Raw genomic sequence first — 20,656 nt, 5'->3', positions numbered from 1 at the left:
TGTCGTAGAAGGCGACTAAAAGGGAAGGGAGCGGGGGGCTGGAAATCCCTCTCATTTTTTTTTTTCCCCCCAAAAGGAACAGAGAAGGGGGCCAGGTGAGGATATTTCCTCAAAGGCCCAGTCCTCTGTTCTTAACGCTATCTCGCTAATGCGGGAAATGGCGAATAGTATGAGAGATATATATATATATATATATATATATAATACTGTATTAGATCCAGCAGATTTAGTGATTTTAGCTTAAAGTACACCTTAGAAATTGGAGTTGATTGTAAATCTTTTCAGAAGACTGCTCATGTAAGTGCAACTTGAATACCATATAATTCAGCAGTAAATAATGTAGATCCTTTGGGTACTTTTGCATTAAAAGATTATTCTTTAATAACTTCAGCAGAATCACCACCAATATCTATCAAACCATTAGCAAATGTATTTTTTCTTTTTGCTTCAATATCATCATGCTGGGAAAAATGTACTTTTTATTACAAAAGTAAATTTTCATCCATTCACTACATGGTTTAATTTCAGGGAGGGGAAACATTACCAGCATTATGCCACTTTACATCCAAAAGGTTAGCAGCTATACTCAATTACCTGACAGGGTTGTGGCTAACATTAATGATATGGATCCCAATTAGGAATGTACCCCTGTGTTCTCCAGAGTGCTGACAGATGCTTCACACTGTTATAGCAAACTTTTACAGAGAAAGATGTACATGACACAGCTAAAACTGGACATTTTTCAAAAGGCCTAAGCAAGCTATGCCTTCACCTCACAATGAAGTGGGTAATCCAGACAACTCTGGAACCCCACCTTTCCCTCCTGATAACCCTCATTCCATCCCATCCTACTTCAACCCCATCAACTCACATTTTTCTGCTGAGTCTTTATCAAACACTGTCTTCAGCAACAGATTTAAGTCTTTTTCTTTCAAACTGTTTGCCATTTCCCGCATTAGCAAGGTAGCGTTAAGAACAGAGGACTGGGCCTTTGAGGGAATATCCTCACCTGGCCCCCTTCTCTGTTCCTTCTTTTGGAAAATTAAAAAAAAAAGGAGAGGGGAGGATTTCCAGCCCCACGCTCCCTCCCCTTTTAGTCGCCTTCTACGACATGCAGGGAATACGTGGGAAGTATTCTTTCTCCCCTATCCCCAGGGATAGATTTAAGTCTATGTTTAGAAATTCTTGAGCTTACATCTTGCATATATATTCCATAATGAAGAGTTAGATATGGGAAATTAGAGCTCTGGGACATAACCTTCATTACATAATGAGTTTCAGTTGATTAGAGAATTCCATTTTGTACCATTAGTTTTGCAGGAATGCACCTCCGTCATTGCACATGGAATGGGTGTGTATTCAGCAGATTTATGATTTTTTACTTTGAGAATTCAATTCTGATCCCTTTGCCCTTATGTAAATGCTACCAGTCCTCACGCACCTGGCCTTAGGCTATACAAAGATGAATAGTTTGAGTAATCAATCTACATCAATGACGCTGCTTTCTTGAGAACTCCAATGCAATCCCACATACATCTGCTGCTTTTGCCAAACTTCATCTTATGTAAGGCTCCAACTAAATCCTTTTATTCAACAAACTATTCTCCTGAACTCTCACAGCATGCCACCTCATCTAAATACACCACAACCATCACCAATTTATTTTAACAAGCATACTTTTACAATCATTCTGAATTCATCTATCTTCATGATGTTCCTGACCATTCAGTTTGACCTTTTCATTCTTCTTTCACACCAGTAATTCTACTTCCCAATCAAATTTCATTAGAATATTAAAAACTATAAAAGAATCAAACATTCAATTTTGTTTGGTACATTGTATGCAAGATCAGATCTTGAAAGCTTGCTGCTGATTACCCAGACAAGATGTGTGCAAAAGCTGTTCTGTCTTTCTGCTGTTTACTTGCTTCTCTTAACTTCACCAGGTATGGCTGCTTTTGGTTCATTTCTTCATTTTCGTTTATCAGAGCTCTTCTAGGATAGATAGATACTGGTGGAGCAGAGTATACTGTTGGAAAAGGAGAAAATTATTTTCAATTTTACTCTTATAACTTGTAATACTCAGTAATTATAAAAAGAATTTTACTTTCCGTCCATACATTTTCCTTTTATACCAAACTGCTTCTCTAATTTAAGTGAGTTTTCAAATATAAATGAGTAGTAGCCTAATTTGCATACATCCAGTGTCTTGCTGTCATGTATAATGCACTGAAACCTTTGCCTGCCATCCATGATCAAGCCAAACAGATTGCACTAGGTTTATCTTGACTTGTACATAGAACCAGATTCAGTCGACTGACAGAATCCGCATGCCACATTTAATAAAAGGAGGAACATGAAACTAAACACTCCTTTATTGAGTAAGGTATCCCTCAAGTAACAAAACACATCCAAAATCATGTATGTGAACCAATATCACTGTTGGGAAGAACATTATTGAACAAACCTTCTTACATTTAAGCAATAAACTTTTTGTACAAGAACTGAGACTCCAATAACCATGAACATCCATTGAATAACTCATAGCACAAAATAGTAATTCAACATCAGGAGGGTGAGCACTAAATAAAACAAGGAATGAGGTATTAATAAGGAGCAAGAAAGAAAAAGCAACATGGATATGACATAACTAAAACTAGTAATTCATATGGTACTGAAAAATAAATGGAAACCACCAGAAATGAAATAAGGAAAAGACTTGATTATAGGCATGCTCCTCGTCAGGCTGGAAAGCTAAAGCAACTGGAACTATGCACAGAATGTAAGTGAATCAAAAACTAAAATGGTGAAAAAAAAAAAATATGTACAAGATTAAAAAATTAATGGTCAAAAGGATAGAGTTTAAATTTTCTATAAAGACAAATCTATAATTCATAACAATCACTTATTGAAAAGCATCTTCCTTCAGTAAAACATTTCCTCTTCACTTCCTGATTGCAGGAGTGCATCTGAATTAACACATGGTTGAGAACATGAAAGCTCTACATTGTTCTTATAAAACAATACTGTAAAAAGAAAAATGACTGCACGCACTTTCTGCAATAATCTTCCCATTTCTGTTCAATTTAATCCAATTATTTCATATTCATACATATATCCCCTCTTTTTTTTTTTTTAATTTTCCAAGGGAAGGAACAGGGAAGGGGGCTGGGTGGGGATGTTTCCTCGGAGGCCCAGTCCTCTGTTCTTAATGCTACCTCGCTGACATGGGAAATGGTGAATAGTATGAAAGAAAAAAAGAAAGATCTAATAAAAATTTCCACTTGCACACATCTCAAAATGACAACTTTATACTATGATGGCAGAGGATGAAAGCAACTAATTGACTTCTTGAAAGGCAAATGAGCAATATAAATAGTAGATATATAATTTTAGAGTTAAATAAAAATGGTCCTTACAAAAAATGAGTGTACATACACAAGCAGTGAGTGATTTTGAACATCAAATATTTTGTATGAGCCACCGTAGATGCAAATATTAATATGAATTCTGATAATTAAATCATTCAGCTTCCAATTCAAATCATGTATGCAGCTACATTCTGAGCAAAGCAATGATGGCAAATTCTACAAAGTTTAAGTTCCATCCATTTAAACATCAGCTCCATATCAACACAAACATGATTCTGACATCTGTATGATGGTTTGGTTGTCACATATATGCATAAGTTTAAAAAGACTTGCTTGACAAAAAAAAAATAACTACAAAAAGGATAAGAGGTCCTAGAGCAAACATACATAAACAGGGAAGCAAGATCATTAAATGATATGCAAACTTTATAGTGGAATGGCAGCAAGCCTCTGGTCAAAAACATAAATTATAACAAAGAGGTTTCCCCTGTAACTGAGCTGAACTAATCTACTAAATCACAAGATAGAAAAAAGTAGGTAGAGATTAAATACTATCTTTACAGTCGTAGATTTTATGGATTGGGTGGTGTAGGAAATTAATGTAAAAGTCTAAGAGCAATGAGTGGATATCTGACATGCTGAAAAGATCTGACAACATTAGTTGTTTGCTTATAAAGTAGATCTGGTAGCAGACTCTTGAAAGAAACTCAAGAAGCTGGTGAAAAAGTTTGGTAGTGTTTGATAAGAAGTTGAAAGTACATGCAAACAAGGAGAGGGGAATGAAGTACAGCAAGGGAATGAAACAGGGTAGTTTGAGTGTAGTAGACAGAACCAAGAGAGTGAAGTCAACCAAGAGGGCTGAAGTGAGTCAATGGGTGGAAGAGGAGGTTATGAGCTTGGGAGCATTAAGGGTGATGTGAAGGGAGGTCATATTTGTTTGGGCACAGATGGGTGTGTCTACAGGTATGGTTATTCCAGGAGTGTTGTATCAATCTCAACCTTGAACTCAGAAGAAAGGATAAGGGTAGATGAGTTGGATACACAATATCTGCAGACATTATGTGGCATAAGACAAGTTGATTGTGTGAGGAATGAGTCTATGATAAAGGATAGGTAGTATCCACAGTTTGATTCATGGAGATGAACAGTGCCTGCTGAAAATGATCTGTACATACAGAAAGGATAAGCAAAGATTGACTACAAGGATCTTTGTGTCAGAAGTGGGGGAGAAATGGGTAGCAGGAGATCAAGAAGGAGATCAACAGTTAAATGAAGGAGGCTTAGGGGTATGGGGGCTGAACATTCAGGAAGGTGGGAGACGAATGGGATAAAATGAACTGGAACAATGAGGTATACGGGGGCAACAGGCTGTCAGTGAACTGAACCACAGCATATGGAGCAGTAGTTTTAAATCATAGAAAAGTCTGTCAGGCTTGGCTGTGGATAATTTAATGCTAGTTTCAATACATCATACATCACGAGCAAATAATGTCAATGTTCATCAGTTCCCAGTGCTTCCTCAATAAAGTAGAGAGGATGGCCATGGCAAAAGTGTCTCCGTAACAGGGTGAACCCCAGTGCCTGCTTCTTAGCCTTTAGTGCCTCACTCTTAACAGACCATTGACAAAGGGCAACTCTAGTGCAGTGTTTTCAGAGGCTTTTGCCAAATGTTCCCACCATCTACTGTTACCTAATGTGTCTACCTAATGCTCTGGCTAATGTTCCTACCTACTACTTCAACCTACTACATCTATCTATTGCTCCTAATATTTTGCCAAAAGGCAGGACTAGCACACAGGACTCACTGCAGAAAAATTTTATGAGGAATGAGTTGTGTGATTAAAGTGTTGTCAAATGTGTGTGTGACAAGGAGAGACTGCATGTTTGTGAACAGAATGCCAGCAATCTATATATGGGTGAGGCAGAAAGAAAAGACAGGTGCCTGGGTCAAAGGAGTGCAACTTGATAACCACTGAAGTACTGGCTCACAATGCAGCCATCATTGACCATCCTAATATGCAGGCATCACTGGTAATATACTTCCCTGGTACCTAGGCATAAAGAAAAAATCACTCTTTTTAAAAGAAAATACATCTTGATTTACAAAACTTATCTCTTTTCTATATAAATCACATATCCAAAACTTAAAAAATAATACTTTAACAAAGTGCTGTAACACATATGCCATGATATTAGGGCTGAAAGGTAAACAAACTGCCAAAGCTGTGTATGAGCACGAAAAAATGTGAGCAATCAAGTATGGCAAGGTAAAGTAAAAGATAAACTGTACTACTAGCACAACTGAGGAATGGTCATGGTTCAGAATGTGGAAATCATGCAGAAAGTAAGAGGGGAAACATCATTATAAAGGGAGAGGCTAATAAAGTTGATAGCATGTACATATAAAAAAACTGAATAGGGGAATGGTATAGTACTTGATTTCGGTGAGTGGAAAATGTACCAGAAAGACAACAACAGATATAAGGACAGAGTGTTGGAGTAAGCATTTTTGAGTCAAGTGCTTGAGACAATTACACAGAACAGTGTAAACGAAGAAAATATACAGTAATATATTTATCCCTGGGGATAGGGGAGAAAGAATACTTCCCACGTATTCCCTGCGTGTCGTAGAAGGCGACTAAAAGGGGAGGGAGCGGGGGGCTGGAAATCCTTCCCTCTCGTTTTTTTTTTTAATTTTCCAAAAGAAGGAACAGAGAATTGGGCCAGGTGAGGGTATTCCCTCAAAGGCCCAGTCCTCTGTTCTTAACGCTACCTCGCTAATGCGGGAAATGGCGAATAGTTTGAAAGAAAAGAAAATATATTTGATGATACAAAAAGTAAACTAAAATGGATGGCTAGATTTTAAGAGAAGATCAATTTCAACTTGGAATATTTGAGATGATGATAACCAAAAACAAAAAATGAAACACATTAAATGTGTATGAAAATTTCATGTTTCACTTGAACACAATGGGCATGAGCTTATGATGTGTATGAGTGATTTAAGAGGCTGAGTGTAGATGATCCTTCCCAGGGAATGTAACTGAGAATGAAATTATTAATGACAGAAGTGCATGAAGATTCTGCATGAACCATCTTGCTTGAATGAAGGCACTATCATCCTTATTTTAGCAAGTTTATATTCTAACCAGTCATTTATTCCTAAATTTGCATTTATCACACAAAAATTTTATGCATTATTTTTTCATCTTCCATGAGCTTCTACCTTTTTATTCATGAGCTATAAATGTCTAAAAGTCCATATAAAATCATCATTTCAAAGAAGTTCATGTACTACAATTTCATTACCAGTATCTTGTTACATAATCCCCGTTACCCATGGAGCACTTTTAAGAAAAAGGGTTATTCAAAGTTCAAGATGTTTTTTCCCTTAAAGCAAACTATATCTCGAAGTAATTCCAGTTCCCTACCCAATTTTCAATGAAATCTTATTCACTAATTTGTTACAATGCTGGTTTCTCTTATACATGGAAATACTTACATGAAGCAAGAGTTGATCAATGTTCAAAACAAAATTTCTTCATACGAAACCAATGTACGTCAATGTTAATCTTTCTATTTTCACACTGAAATCTCATTAAATGATTTGGTACAAATTCTTCATCTCAATATATCAAAATACAACTTTCATCACTCCTTCCTGCCCATTCTTCTGCTTGGGGCATCCTGACTTTTATTACTGCATCAGCTTAATTTCAATGAGCTGGAGGCAAAAGCTTGTGTTACAGTCAGCTACATGAAACTTAAAAAAAATACAAGTAAATGTCCCAGCATTATTGTTTGTTTCTGAAACTAGTATCGCAACAGTTATTGGCAAAAATTTTCTGAGAAGATTCTGCTGGAACTAACTATATCAAATTGGGAAGACCCAACATGAGATATATCCTTTTTAAAACAAATACATATACACCTACTCAAGTCAGTCAAGATATACAGAATTAGTGTCCACCAACTAACAAATATCAGTCTGCAGTTTCCTGTACCCAGCCTTTTACCAATCTTCTACTATACAAAAATTCCTACAAAATGGCTTATGCCTTGACATTACATTCACTAATTTTATGCACATTTAAGTTACAGCATTCTGTTGTATCCATAATGCCTTCTTTGCTACTTGAAATAACCACCTACTCCCACACATATACTGTATTTGTGTAGTTAACTGAGGAATGCCAAAAACGAACAAAGAACAGCGAAGACATAACAATACAGTATTTCCTAATCTGTTGAATGCCAAACATCCAGTTGATATATACTTTCTCAAATCTAATTCTACTATCCCATATTCAATTCCTGCTTCTTTTAAATCCCATTCAGCAAAGCACTTACACATTAAATTCTGCATATCTCTATCTAAAAGTATCATTTCAGTAACTCACACCAAAATACAGGATGTTGAATCTCCCCTGACAAAAAAATTAAAAGTCATACCAGACCTGAAAAAATAAGAAGTAAATAGACAATGCTAGCTTAAAATATGCTATATACAGATGAGCATATAATAAACTACAATTCTATCATCTTTCTATTAAATAAAACTTAGTATGTACAGTATGAGTAGTTCTGAAGCATTTCAATGGAATGAAAAGAATTGAACTATTGTGATAAGCATGTGTACAATCAGATTTCTTTAACAGCAGGTAAAGTTTTCTGATGAACATTTTGATAAGCAATATCCATATTCACCATGAGGAATACTAAAGGTATTTGGTAATGGAGTTTCAAGGTTGTGCTGGGAAAGTATGCTCTACAATGGGAAATTAAATATAAATGAAACATATCATTCTGATGTAAACTTCCTACAATAACTCAAAAACCTGCAAATCAAAATAATTTTACTTTAAGGTTATACAATGTAAAATGACAAGGCAATGAGGGCTGGAATAAATGTTACTTCTCTCTAAAATAATCTACACTGCAATGATAGACAGTAAACCATAAAATTCTAAAATATTAAGTACTATTCTTTGTAAATGACTATATCGTAGAAAAAATATGTTAATACTCTCAGGAAAGAATTGAATAAATTAAATCCTAAAAAAATCACAAACAAATCATAAGAGGAACACAAAACTTCAAAACAAGCCAAGTATATAAAAGTTACTCTGTGAGTACTATACTAGTAAAACAATCAATACATTGGTAATGGGAATGAATAAATAAATAAATTTCACATAATGATGATAACTATCAACAAAAATGGGAATGAATAAATAAATAAATTTCACATAATGATGATAACTATCAACAAACCATTATTCACATTGGCTTTACCAATGTAACCCTCATCTGGTCATCACAACTTCTTTAATCTAGTGTAATAGACAGATGTGAGTCTGAAAAGTAAGGATTATGATTATTGAAACTGAAATAAAAGAAAGATGACATTTTACATGTACATACATCATAAAGATGCTTTTATTTCTCTTTGCAGTCCTGAATAAGTTAACTGAACAACAACTTGTCTAGGAATTTAAAATGGAATGCATGAATAACTGTTTTTCTTAAATTTCTCCAGTTACACTCAGCTGTTACGGTATGCTAACTAGAACAGCTACAATTGAATTACATTAAACAAAGCATCATCACAAATTCAGAAAACTGTAAGATCATCCATTTAGTATCAAAATGAATGATCAACAAACAGAACATACTGAACTATCATCCAGTATTGTGGCCACAAATTGTGTACGTATTTGAGAAAGAATAACAGAACTGCACACAGATTGGATAAAACAAACACAAAAGTCATAAAGGAGATACCCAACAACTTGATATGACCAAGCATAATTAAAACAAGGCAACAAGAATGATCAGTGATGAAAGACTGGAAGAATACTGCAATTAGCTGAAGGAACATAGAGTGAAAATTAACTAAAACAAGATACAGGGATCATCTATGATTCTAGCAAGTTGACAAATGAAGAGACATTTAACTCCCTGGGGTAGCAATCCTACAGGGTATCATATATAAAATCTTAAATGTGGAAAGGTATGATAGGTATGGCATTCTGAAGGATTACTTTGATAGTACAAAACTGTAATACCATTTATCTACCTATCAAGAGAGTAAAATAACCTCCACTTATCACTGTCCCTCATATACAGCATTCCATGCATTCTTCCCTTATTTCTCTCCATCCAGTACTCTTCCACTTTATTTCCCAGGAGCACAGGTGGCCTTCCTCTCACACAAACTCCTTTAATCACACTATCATACGCTTTTCTTGTGAACTCCCTGTCATGCACTCTTTCCACTTGCCCAAACTACCTCAAAGGGTTAAGTTTCACCCACGATACAATTCATTCCCTTTGCATTCCTCGTCTTACTAAATCTCTAAATACATCCCCTCATTACTTTTTTCATTTTCTCTAGTCATACCACACGTTCTTCTCAAATAACATATTTCCACAGCCAGAAGTCTTGACCTCTGTGACTCATCCCATGCCCATGTCTTGGCTTAAATAGGTCTAGATCAGGAGAACTATGCTGAAACTTAATCCTTTCCTCACTTTGATACTTATATCTCTACCCTTCACTATTCTATCAAAGGAACCACAATGATTTCATACCCTATACCGTTCTCTCCCTTATCTCTCCTTCCTTATTATCAAACTTACCCAAGATAGCTCCCAAATACTTAAATTCTGTCAACTCTTCCAGTCTTTCTCACCCATATCTCTAACACAGTTTACTGCACTTTCTTCTCTTACTGTACTGGGCAAGGCAAAATCTATACCTTCACTCTGTTTCTTTTCAAACACCCTTCCGTTACTTTAACTCAAATTTGTCTTAAAATACCTATACTTACACACAATGTAAGACACACTTACACCTTTCTGCAACTCCTCTTCACTCTCAGGAACAACATAGTATCATCCACCAACAAGCTTGTCACTTGCCACTATACATCACCACTCTCCATCTCTACACTCTTTTTCCATAGTTTTGCCTTTATCTCTTTTATCACTCCATCCATTTGTATGATAAAAAGCCATCATGACATAACACAGCCCTGCCTATCACCTACATGTACTATGAAACTTTTGCTTGAACACTCCATCCACTCTTAAGAAAAAATTGAGACCATCAAACAGTTGTCCCCCTACCCCATATATCCTTAAAACATTCCATGAAGCATTACACTTGACTATCATACACTTTCTCCAGATCCATGAAGCATTACACTTGACTATCACACACTTTCTTCAGATCCATGAAAGCTGCATACAGCTTCTCACCTTCTGCTTCATACTTTTCTGCAGTCGTTCTCACCACAAAAATCTGGTTCATACATCCCCTACCTTATTACCTGAGATTGTACAAGAATATGGGCTAAGGTGGATCACATTAAGAAAATCTGTGCTGGTTATGACTGAAACTTGCCCAAAAAATGAGTAAAATATTAATAAAAATACATGGAAAACAAAGGTAAGGTAGAGGAACAGGTTGAGGGAGTGTACATGTATGTGGGAAGCTTGGATGGATGCAAATGTGGTAAATATCTCCATACTGCTGTTGAGAAAAAAAAGATAAAAAAAATATTACTAACCTGAAGATACACCACGAAATAGACTTTCATCAACTGAAGAGGAACGACGGGGCGAGGGCAGCTGATCCCATATGTCATCTGTAATGTTTGTCTGTAATTTCATAACGAAATAAAAATTTATATCAAATGTTTCTTAACAGGCCAGAATTTTGTACTTAATCAGATGAGATAAAGAATAAAGTGTGTGCAGCTTTTATGAATTATGAAAGGCTTATGATAAACAGAAAAGCTCTCTGGGAAGGTCTGATTGTATATGATACTGTCATATTATGTGTGATTTTGGTTATCTCAGACTAATGTGTCAATACAGAGACATTCTGTGTTACATGCACTACCCAACACTCACCCTAAATATGGCAGCAAACAGCTACAACTGCAGCAACCTATAACAATATCCAAAGCAGTCACCCAGTGTTCTCCTGTTCCACCTCTATCAACACTCTAAAGCACTCCAGTCTTCTTCCGTGCTATATCTTTAGTAATTACCTATTTGTACTGTTTGGGGAGGATGTTTTACACTCATGGTGCCCCATCTCCTGAACATTCTTTACTATCACACAATTTCTTAAATCCAAGTATGCATTCTTTACTATCACACAATTTCTTAAATCCATGTATGCAGTCTTTACTAACACAATTTCTTAAATCCATGTATGCAGTCTTTATTAACTATGTGCTCAGCCATCTTATTCTATTCATTCACCTCTCTTATACTACAAAAATATAAAAATACTTCTTTCCATCTTTCTTAATAAGTTTCTTGCATAATTTTATGTCCTCTACTTGCTCTTTACCTACATCTTTCAAAAACTTCACTCTCTTGGTCATAAACCTGTTTTTAAGAACTTAAAGATTGTGATCAGGTCATTAGTAAATTGTCTCTCATCCAAGGTGGGCAAACTAAAAGCCTTTAGTCTTTCCCTGTTACTATGCCTTCTTAATCCTAGTCATCCCTAACTCTTTTCTCATCCAAGATGGGCAAATATAAGCTTCTAGCCTTTCCCTGTAACTAGGCTCTCTTAATTCTGGTATCATCTTTGTTGCCTGCTCTGGATCTTTATCAGCCTTTTGTGCATCTTTAGGTGTAGTGACCTAATCCGAGAACCACATTCTAGTTTATGCCTTACATTGGATGAGTACAGTTTGCTAAATATTACCTTATCCATAAACTTCAATGCTATTCTAAATATTATCAGCAAATAGTTTGACCTCCAGGTCTTTCTTACACACAGAATCCTGACCCTTCTGTCTTGATAATAACATACTGACCCAAGATGACCCATGACTGTCATAACCTGAGATAATACACAAGAGGTGAGAGGCATTTGCCTCCAATATATCTAAATATGATAAAGATTGTTATCATCACCAGTATCCTATAATATCTCTTTTTGTTTATAATGTGTAACAGGGTGATGGCCCAAGCTAAGTTCATGTGATGCACTGTCCAACCAATGTTTTCTCTGGGTACATGAACCTGGTGAATATGTCTATGTTCTTGGTGAAACTGTGCAGGAACAAAGAAACAGCTTCTATTCAGTGGTTGCAAAAATTCAGAACTTATGATGTACATGGATATTAACATGCCATAACACTTTCAGCACAAAACTCAACAATTATACCAAGGACCGTAACCCTTAATCATATCCATTCGTGTCACATCAACCACTTTGTATTCAGACCCCAAGCACTCTGTTCAATCCTTTGTATCAGAACAGCTTAAAATCCCAAAATGCATCATGCAAAGTGCATTCCTTTTTCCTTCATCCCTACCACTCATAGTCTACAATTTGCAATAGAAAGATAAAGAGACTAAAGGATATTAAATCTTGTATAAATCTGCAACTAGGTAACAAAGATCTAAAAGTTTATGACATATACCGGGGCTGCTAAGAGAAATTCGGCTTCCTTTTTAGTGAGTTCCCTAATCCAAGAGGCACTACTTGAATCTTTAACTTCTTCCGCATGGTACCAACTAATAGGTTTACTGATGCTGATGAATTCACTCTGTGGAGGAAGAAATTTTTTTTATATATACATATATATAACTGGTGCCTTTGTCTGACTTTCTTCATCTGATCCTCGCATTACCTCGCTATTGAAGGAAGCAGCAAAAATGTTACATTTATTTATTCCTATATTTCATGTATATATATATAAATTTGAGGATAATATGTGGTGTGAGGTGGTTTGATCGAGTAAGTAATGAAAGGGTGAATGGGATGTGTGGCAATAAAAGAGAGTATGGTTGAGATAGTGAAAGAGGATGTGTTGATATGGCTGGGTCATATGGAATGAATGAGTGAGGAAAGGGTGACAAAGAAGATATATGTGTCAGAAGTGGAGCCAACATGGAGAAGCATACACAGAACAGAGTGAATTGGAACGATGTGGTATACTGGGTTGACATGGTCAGTGGACTGAACCACACTATGTGAAGTGTCTGGGGTAAACCATGGAAAGGTCTGTGGGGCCTGGGTGTGGATAGGGAGCTGTGGTTTTGGTGCATTACACATAACACGAAGAGAATGAGTGTGTGCATACGTGGCCTTTTTTCATCGGTTTCCTGGCGCTGCCTCGCACAGCCCTATAATAAGGTTGGACTACTATTCTCTCAAACATACCCATTTTTGCTCTCCAAGATAACATTCTCTCCTTTCACACATTCTCCATTGCTCCCAGAATCTTCGCCCTCTCACCTATTTGCTGCCAGGTCCACTTCCAAACATCTAAAACCATCACTTCCTCCAATTTTTCTCTATTCACACTTATATCCCAACTAACTTATTCCTCAACCCTGCTGAACCTAACAATCCAGATTTTATTCACATTTACACTCAACTTTCTCCTTTCATACACTCATCCAAACTCAGTCAGCAACTCTTATTTCTCACTTGAATCAACCAACAGTGCTGTATCATCAGTGAACAACAACTGACTCACTTCCCAAGTCCTCTCACATTCAAAAGACTGCATACTCACCCCTCTTTCCAAATCACTTGCATTTACCTCGCTCACCACCCCATTCATAAACAAATCAAACAACCATGTTGACATAACACATCCTTGCCACAGACCCACCTTCACTGGGAACCAATCACTCTCCTCTCTTGCTACTCCTACACACACTTTACACCCTTGATAAAAACTTCTCAATGCATCTAGCAGCTTATTTCCCATACCACATATTCTTAAGACCTTCCACAAAGCATTTCTATCAACCCTGTCATATGCCTTCTGATCCACAAATGCCTCATACATATTCACCTGTTTCTCTAAGAATTTCTCGCACACATTCTTCAGAGCAACCCTATCATATGCCTTCTGATCCATAAATGTCACATACAAATCCATGTTTCTCAAAGTATTTCTCACAAACATTCTTCAAAGCAAACACCTGATCTTCCTCTACCACTTCTACAACCAAACTGCTCCTACCCAATCTGATGCTCTGTACATGCCTTCACTCTCTCAATCAATACCCTCCCATAAAATTTACCAGGTATACTAGAAAAAACTTATGCCTTTGTAGTTTGAACACTCACCTTTATCCCCTTTGCCTTTATACAACTGCACTATCATACATTTCTCCAATCCTCAGGCACTTCACAATGATCCATACTTACATCAAATGTCCTCACCAACCAATCAACAACACATTACCAACCAATCAACAACACAGTCTCCCCCTTTCTTGATAAACTCAACTGCAATACCACAGACTCCCACCACCTTGCCACATTTCATCTTCCACAAGGCTTTCTCCATCTCTTCACCAAACCACTCTCCGACTCTCTCACTTTGTATACAACCCCAACCAAAACAACCTACATCTGCCACTCTATTATCAAACTTACTTAACAGTCCTTCAAAATACTCACTCAATCTCCCCCTCAAACAACCACTATCTGTTATCACTTCCCCTTTAACCCCCTTCACCGATGTCTCCATTTGTTCTCTTATCTTTCCATTATTTACCTCCTTCAAAACATCTTTCACAAGTAACAAGCAAGCAATCCCACTCATGTATATCCTTCAGCAACTATCTGTTACAACTTCACAGTAACTAACAACCATTGTGTTACAAGACAAGATAACCAACGTGGCCACATATCTTAAAATCTGTGCCAGAGATAACATGCAAAATCAGTAGCATCAACCACATCATTCAGCCAAAAGCTCACTTGTATATTGATCCAGACCCTCTCCATAACTGTCTTCCAAATACCTTCCTCAAGTACATCTGTGAAATCTGAAACACTATGATCATCAGTAGTGATGGTTCACACTACCCAAGTCTTTCAACATTCTTTATAAAACACTGTCAAAACACACTCATAAGCAAAAGTTAGCAAAACTAACTGTAAGGACAAAAACATTTTGAGTTAACAAATGTCATGGGTTAAAACCTCCCACTGGTATGTAAATAAACAAGCAAGCATGACCACTAATCAGAGAGAGAGTACCACAGGTTAGAATGATATACTGCGTGTAACAATTGTCAGCACAATATATGAGCCATCAAAATTCTGTCACATTAGTTCAACCCATTGGAGAGCAAAATACAAAAATGATCAGTTAACAGAAAAAGAAAATCACTGGTTAGTCAGATGTGCAGGTTAGCATAACATGAAACATCACAAATCAAAACATGTATCAGTTACAGGAACAAAAATCTATTAAGTCAAAGATTTTTTACGCTAATTATTTCAATATTATTTGCTTCATTCAAATACCTCTGACTTAATGAGAAGTAAATGAACAAAATATCAATGTGTATTGGTTTTCTTTGCTAAGTGTCTTAGCAATCATGTGTTCACTTACAAAAGTATTTTGCTTACCTTCATTTCATTTCCACTTATTAACTTAGTATATATCTTTTTCTGTGGCAGTTGCATATCCTCTTCCTTCTCACATTTATCCTTTTCAGAATCTGGTCCAGTGGTTTCTATTTGTCTTTTTCCTGAAGAAAAAACTTAGCTTACTCTCTGGAAATCCCTCCACATCATCTGCAGTAACTATGGCTTTCAGTAAATAAAATGACAAATCAGAAAATAACTTTGGTAAGCTCTGATTCTATGTATACATGGCTGACTCCTTAATGTAATTACAAGCTTTTATTAATGGTGAATATGACAAATATCAGGGATTATCTTTAATCATTTTGGTTTATAGATTACCCTAGGACCAATTTCTATGACCTCGTTCTAAAGGCTCTTGCAGTCCCTGGCTGCATTACTTCCAACAGCAGGGAAATGTTAACTCCTTATGGGTGAGATGTTCTTTGATGAGATTGTTCTCCTAGTGGTAAAGCCTTAGCAAAGGTGATGTTTCACTTGTGGGGTAACCTTAAGCAGGCAGAGTCTAGTAATACATGTGGGAATAAACAATGATATACATGAGTGGGAAGATATATCTGCTCTAAACTTGCCCTCTGCCTGTGGCCTGTTCAAGGTGACGCACTGAAGGCTAAAAAGTGGCACTGGAGTTCAATAGTTACAGACTCTATTGCCAAGGCCATCCCCTTGAAGGAGTTCCAGAAGGGAACAAGCATCAGATATAGATACATAGAGCGATAGAAGTATCTGCAGAGTTCATGGGATGTGTAATATCAACATGGCTGTGAGTCAATGCGAGATAAGCAAAAAATATGAGATGATTGTTGGGAATAAATGAACCATGGTGGGAGAGAAAGGAAATTCTAAATCGTTGTTTCTGGAGGAAACTGCTCCACTGGAACAATGACTAAGTCACTATGATTTGGGGTAAAAAATGAGGATGATCAAGTCAGCAGACACTTCGTCTCCAAAACTACTATTCTCCTATTGTGGGACTCTGGTGACAGGTTAAGGATGATGTCAATTACCAAGTCCTTCTCACACACAGAATCCTGAAGCTCATTTCCTCCTAGATAATCATATTGAAGCCTCCTTTCAATTTGTCCCATCCTCATTATTTTACAATTCCTCAGACTGAATTTCACCAACATTTTAGGTTCCCCCTGCAAGTTAATGCCATAATTTTAGCTTTTGACTTCCCATATGACCTCTGAATTATTTGCAAACATGTTCAGGTTAGCGTTCCTGACCGTGATGCATCACCTTACCTCTTCTCTAATTTGTTTCATTAGTGACTATACACACAAGAGTATTCAATTTTGTTTCCTTTATATACATTACATATTCTCTCAATAGGTTTCCAACTCTTGTAGAGAAAGTTCTTTGAATCATACCATTCATCATTTAATGGTGTTATCTTCTTCATATGCTTTCTCAGGTTTAATTTCTCATTTATGATGATCTCTGATGGGCCTTTGCACGGTATCATCAATGTATCTTTCCTTGTTCCATAACTTATTAGCTCAGACTTATCTTCTTTAAATCCCATCAGGTTCACTTCAGACCCATTTGTATCTGTCTTTTTGCATCTCCTTTTAATCAGTTTCTGATCCAATCACTTTTTTTTGCATCTCCTTTTAATCAGTTTCTGATCTAATCACTTTGCTTACTCTGGTGTCATCAGCAAAATTCCTTACTATGCTTTCCTTTACTTTGCTGTCAATTAGAAACTTTTAATACATTTTTCAATCTCACCATTAATGCTTTCTTTAGATACTTTCTCATGAAAAATTCTTTGGTTTCTTGGGTTAAATGCTTTTGCAAAAAAAAAAACAATGTCCTTTCACTTTCCTTGGATTATAGTTTCATAAATGTCATCATTATGAGCAAAAAATTGGGTTTGGATCCTTTTTCCTGGTTACAAATCCATGTTGGCCTTTGTTTGCATAGCTATTCTTGAGTGGATGGTTTAATGCATATGCTTTAATAATTCTTTTATTATATTTGAAGTCATGTTTTAATGATTCTTTTATTATATTTGAAGTCATGTAAACTTATCTATATTATATGGGTATTAGCCAAGATTCTCCTTTAGGTACTGATGTTTTTTCCCATAACTGCTCACTGTTTCCTGCATTAGCAGGATAGTGCTGGGAACAGACAAAGGAAAGGCCTGACTTGCCCACGTCCATTCTCTACCTGTCATGTGTAATGAACCAAAACCATAGCCCCTTATCCACAACTAAGCCATACAGACCTTTGCATGGTTTCCCATGGCTTCTCTATATGCCTGGTTATGTCCATTTACACCATGTTATATCGTGTTATCTATCTATTGATCAATATCTCTAGTGCCTGCTCCTTTAGACAACTCCCTCAAAGGGGTGGCCATGGCAAAAAGAAACTCCACAATGGTCGAACTCCTGTGCCGCTTCTTAGCCTTTAGTGCCTCCCCCTTAACATGCCACCGGCAGAGAGCAACTCTAGCGCAGTGCTTTCAGAGGCTTCTATCTAAGGTTCCTACCAAATACTTCTACCTAATGTGTCTACCTAATATTCCTGCCTAATGTTACAAACTTCTACATATACCTAATGCTCCTATCTACTACTACCTAGGGCCCCTGTCTAATGTTCCTACATACTACTTCTATCTATTGCTCCTAACATTTTTCCCAAAAGGCAGGGCAAGTGCAAAGAGCTACATGTGCCAACATATGTGAATCTCTGCAATTTGGCTTTCTTTCAAACATTGTCACAACAACATCAACACTGGTTTTGCTATTGCTGCTTTTGAGAAAGAAAGAGTATATATGACAATATTTAGCCAAAATGGCATAGCAAGCAAAAAGTGCTCTTCTCAGATGCCACTGCATACATAATCAACTCTTGATCTAACTGGGATTTCAACCACATGTCAAATTTTACATGTTTCTGAAGCTATTCAATGCATGTTTTTTAATTCTTCTGGCAATACACTGAATAATCATCCTAGCCTCCTAGTTGGAGTTATAAATTTCTGATACATTTTCAATGTTTCATGGTATTATTGATGACTTAACAACTCAGAGAGAGAGAGAGAGAGAGAGAGAGAGAGTCTTGTTTGATGTTTGGTATAACATCTTACACTAGTGTATGGAATATCAAAGACAATTTCTTTTAATTAAATTATGCCTTATCATCAAATATTCATGTAAAACACAAATCTATTTAAATGCCTTACTGGATTGACAAATCTGCTCTACGTTACTGCTGGTATCTGCATCTGTTGTGACTTTCTTCATATCATTAGAATTCTGCATCAATTTGAAGTGGGTCTCTTGCGAGCTATGCACACCATATGGTTCAATATTTTCCTTATTGCTATCTGACCCTAAACATGGAGATGTTCCCTCTTGATTTCCTGGTGCTTCTGCCTCAGAAACTGAAACCCTAGAAAAATATGACACACTAAAATAAACAGCAACACATTTACAAAAAAAAGAAAAAAAACTATACAAAATGAGAGAACAAGAAATTGGGAGACTTTTGATGAATTCTCATAATATCTACCTGTAGTAAGTGATCTTTCCCGCTTCCCAACTTTCAAAGCTGTTCGGAAAATTCATAGCCCTGCATATCTTTTTACAATTACGAACACTTATACTCCTTCCAGCATTAAAAGCCCCAGCATCAAACTTTATATGATGAATCTAGGTCCTGCTGTAGTCTACATTTAAATAATTCAGTCACCATCTACTTTCACTCTAATAAAACAAATGATTAGTGATAGTCAAATGCATATGTGTCTGTCATTCGTCCACATTTTTTTCATCTTAACTGCTTTCCTCATTTTTGAAGGTTAAGTAAAGAACAAATGAACAACTGCCTCATTTACAACCTAATCTCTAACTCAAATCTAACGTACCAAAACCGGAAAATACAATTCTCAACTAATCCCCTACGGATTACTCCATGGTTTAACCTAACCTGTTCACATGCCCTGGTTCTGCCAATTGACAAGCTGCCCTTGCTGTATACCAAAGTGCTTAAATTTGTTCCATTTAAAGCATACCATTGGCTCTCATGAATATTCAGGCCCTGATACCCCAAGGCCTTCATTCCATTTTTCCTTTCCTGTTCCTCACGATGAGCGAGTATTATCAAACTTTGGGGAGAATTTTTTTTTGAGAAAAAAATATAGGGAGAGAGAGAGAGAGAGAGAGAGTGAGACTTACTGAGACTGAATGAAAGAACTGCTAAACTGCAGCTCCGATGACATGACAAAACGTGACTCCTTGGGAAATAGCATTGCAGAAAACTCTGAATCGAGAGTGGATGTTACAGATGACACATTCTGAAAAACATAGATGGCTATATCTGCTATGATAAAAGCAAAATCCATAAACAATTATTAAAGAAAAACAATTATAATAATTAAGTATAATAAAAATATTTATTTATATTTATCTTGCTTTGCCGCTGTCTCCCACGTTTGCAAGGTAGCGCAAGGAAACAGACGAAAGAAATGGCCCAACCCACCCCATACACATGTATATACACACACGTCCACACACGCAAATATACATACCTATACATCTCAATGTACACATATATATACACACATAGACACATACATATATACCCATGCACACAATTCACACTGTCTGCCTTTATTCATTCCCATTGCCACCTCGCCACACATGGAATACCATCCCCCTCCCCCCTCATGTGTGCGGGGTAGCGCTAGGAAAAGACAACAAAGGCCTCATTCGTTCACACTCAGTCTCTAGCTGTCATAAAAGTATAAAGATTAAATATAATAATAATAATAATTACACATGACAGCTAGAGACTGAGTGTGAACGAATGTGGCCTTTGTCGTCTTTTCCTAGCG

The 20,656-nt window shown here is 36.6% G+C and overlaps 1 protein-coding gene across 1 annotated transcript in view; it reads right to left on the bottom strand.

The window, feature by feature from the left end:
* Positions 1–1,805: 1,805 nt before the first annotated feature.
* LOC139746170 (uncharacterized) overlaps positions 1,806–20,656 on the bottom strand; it is a 33,861-nt gene continuing 15,010 nt past the window's right edge. The window contains exons 10-15 of the mRNA XM_071657049.1: positions 19,998–20,116; positions 19,004–19,212; positions 15,787–15,908; positions 12,827–12,952; positions 10,946–11,036; positions 1,806–2,029 (exon numbers count right to left, since the gene is read on the bottom strand). Of these exons, the coding sequence (XP_071513150.1) occupies positions 1,875–2,029; positions 10,946–11,036; positions 12,827–12,952; positions 15,787–15,908; positions 19,004–19,212; positions 19,998–20,116 (822 nt within the window). The 3' untranslated portion in view covers positions 1,806–1,874. The remainder of the gene's footprint in view (positions 2,030–10,945; positions 11,037–12,826; positions 12,953–15,786; positions 15,909–19,003; positions 19,213–19,997; positions 20,117–20,656) is intronic.

Source organism: Panulirus ornatus, chromosome 64 (assembly GCF_036320965.1).
Source record: "Panulirus ornatus isolate Po-2019 chromosome 64, ASM3632096v1, whole genome shotgun sequence".
Lineage (NCBI taxonomy): Eukaryota > Metazoa > Arthropoda > Malacostraca > Decapoda > Palinuridae > Panulirus > Panulirus ornatus.
Note: the sequence above shows the minus strand (reverse complement) of the source record. Positions and strands in the feature narration are given on the sequence as shown.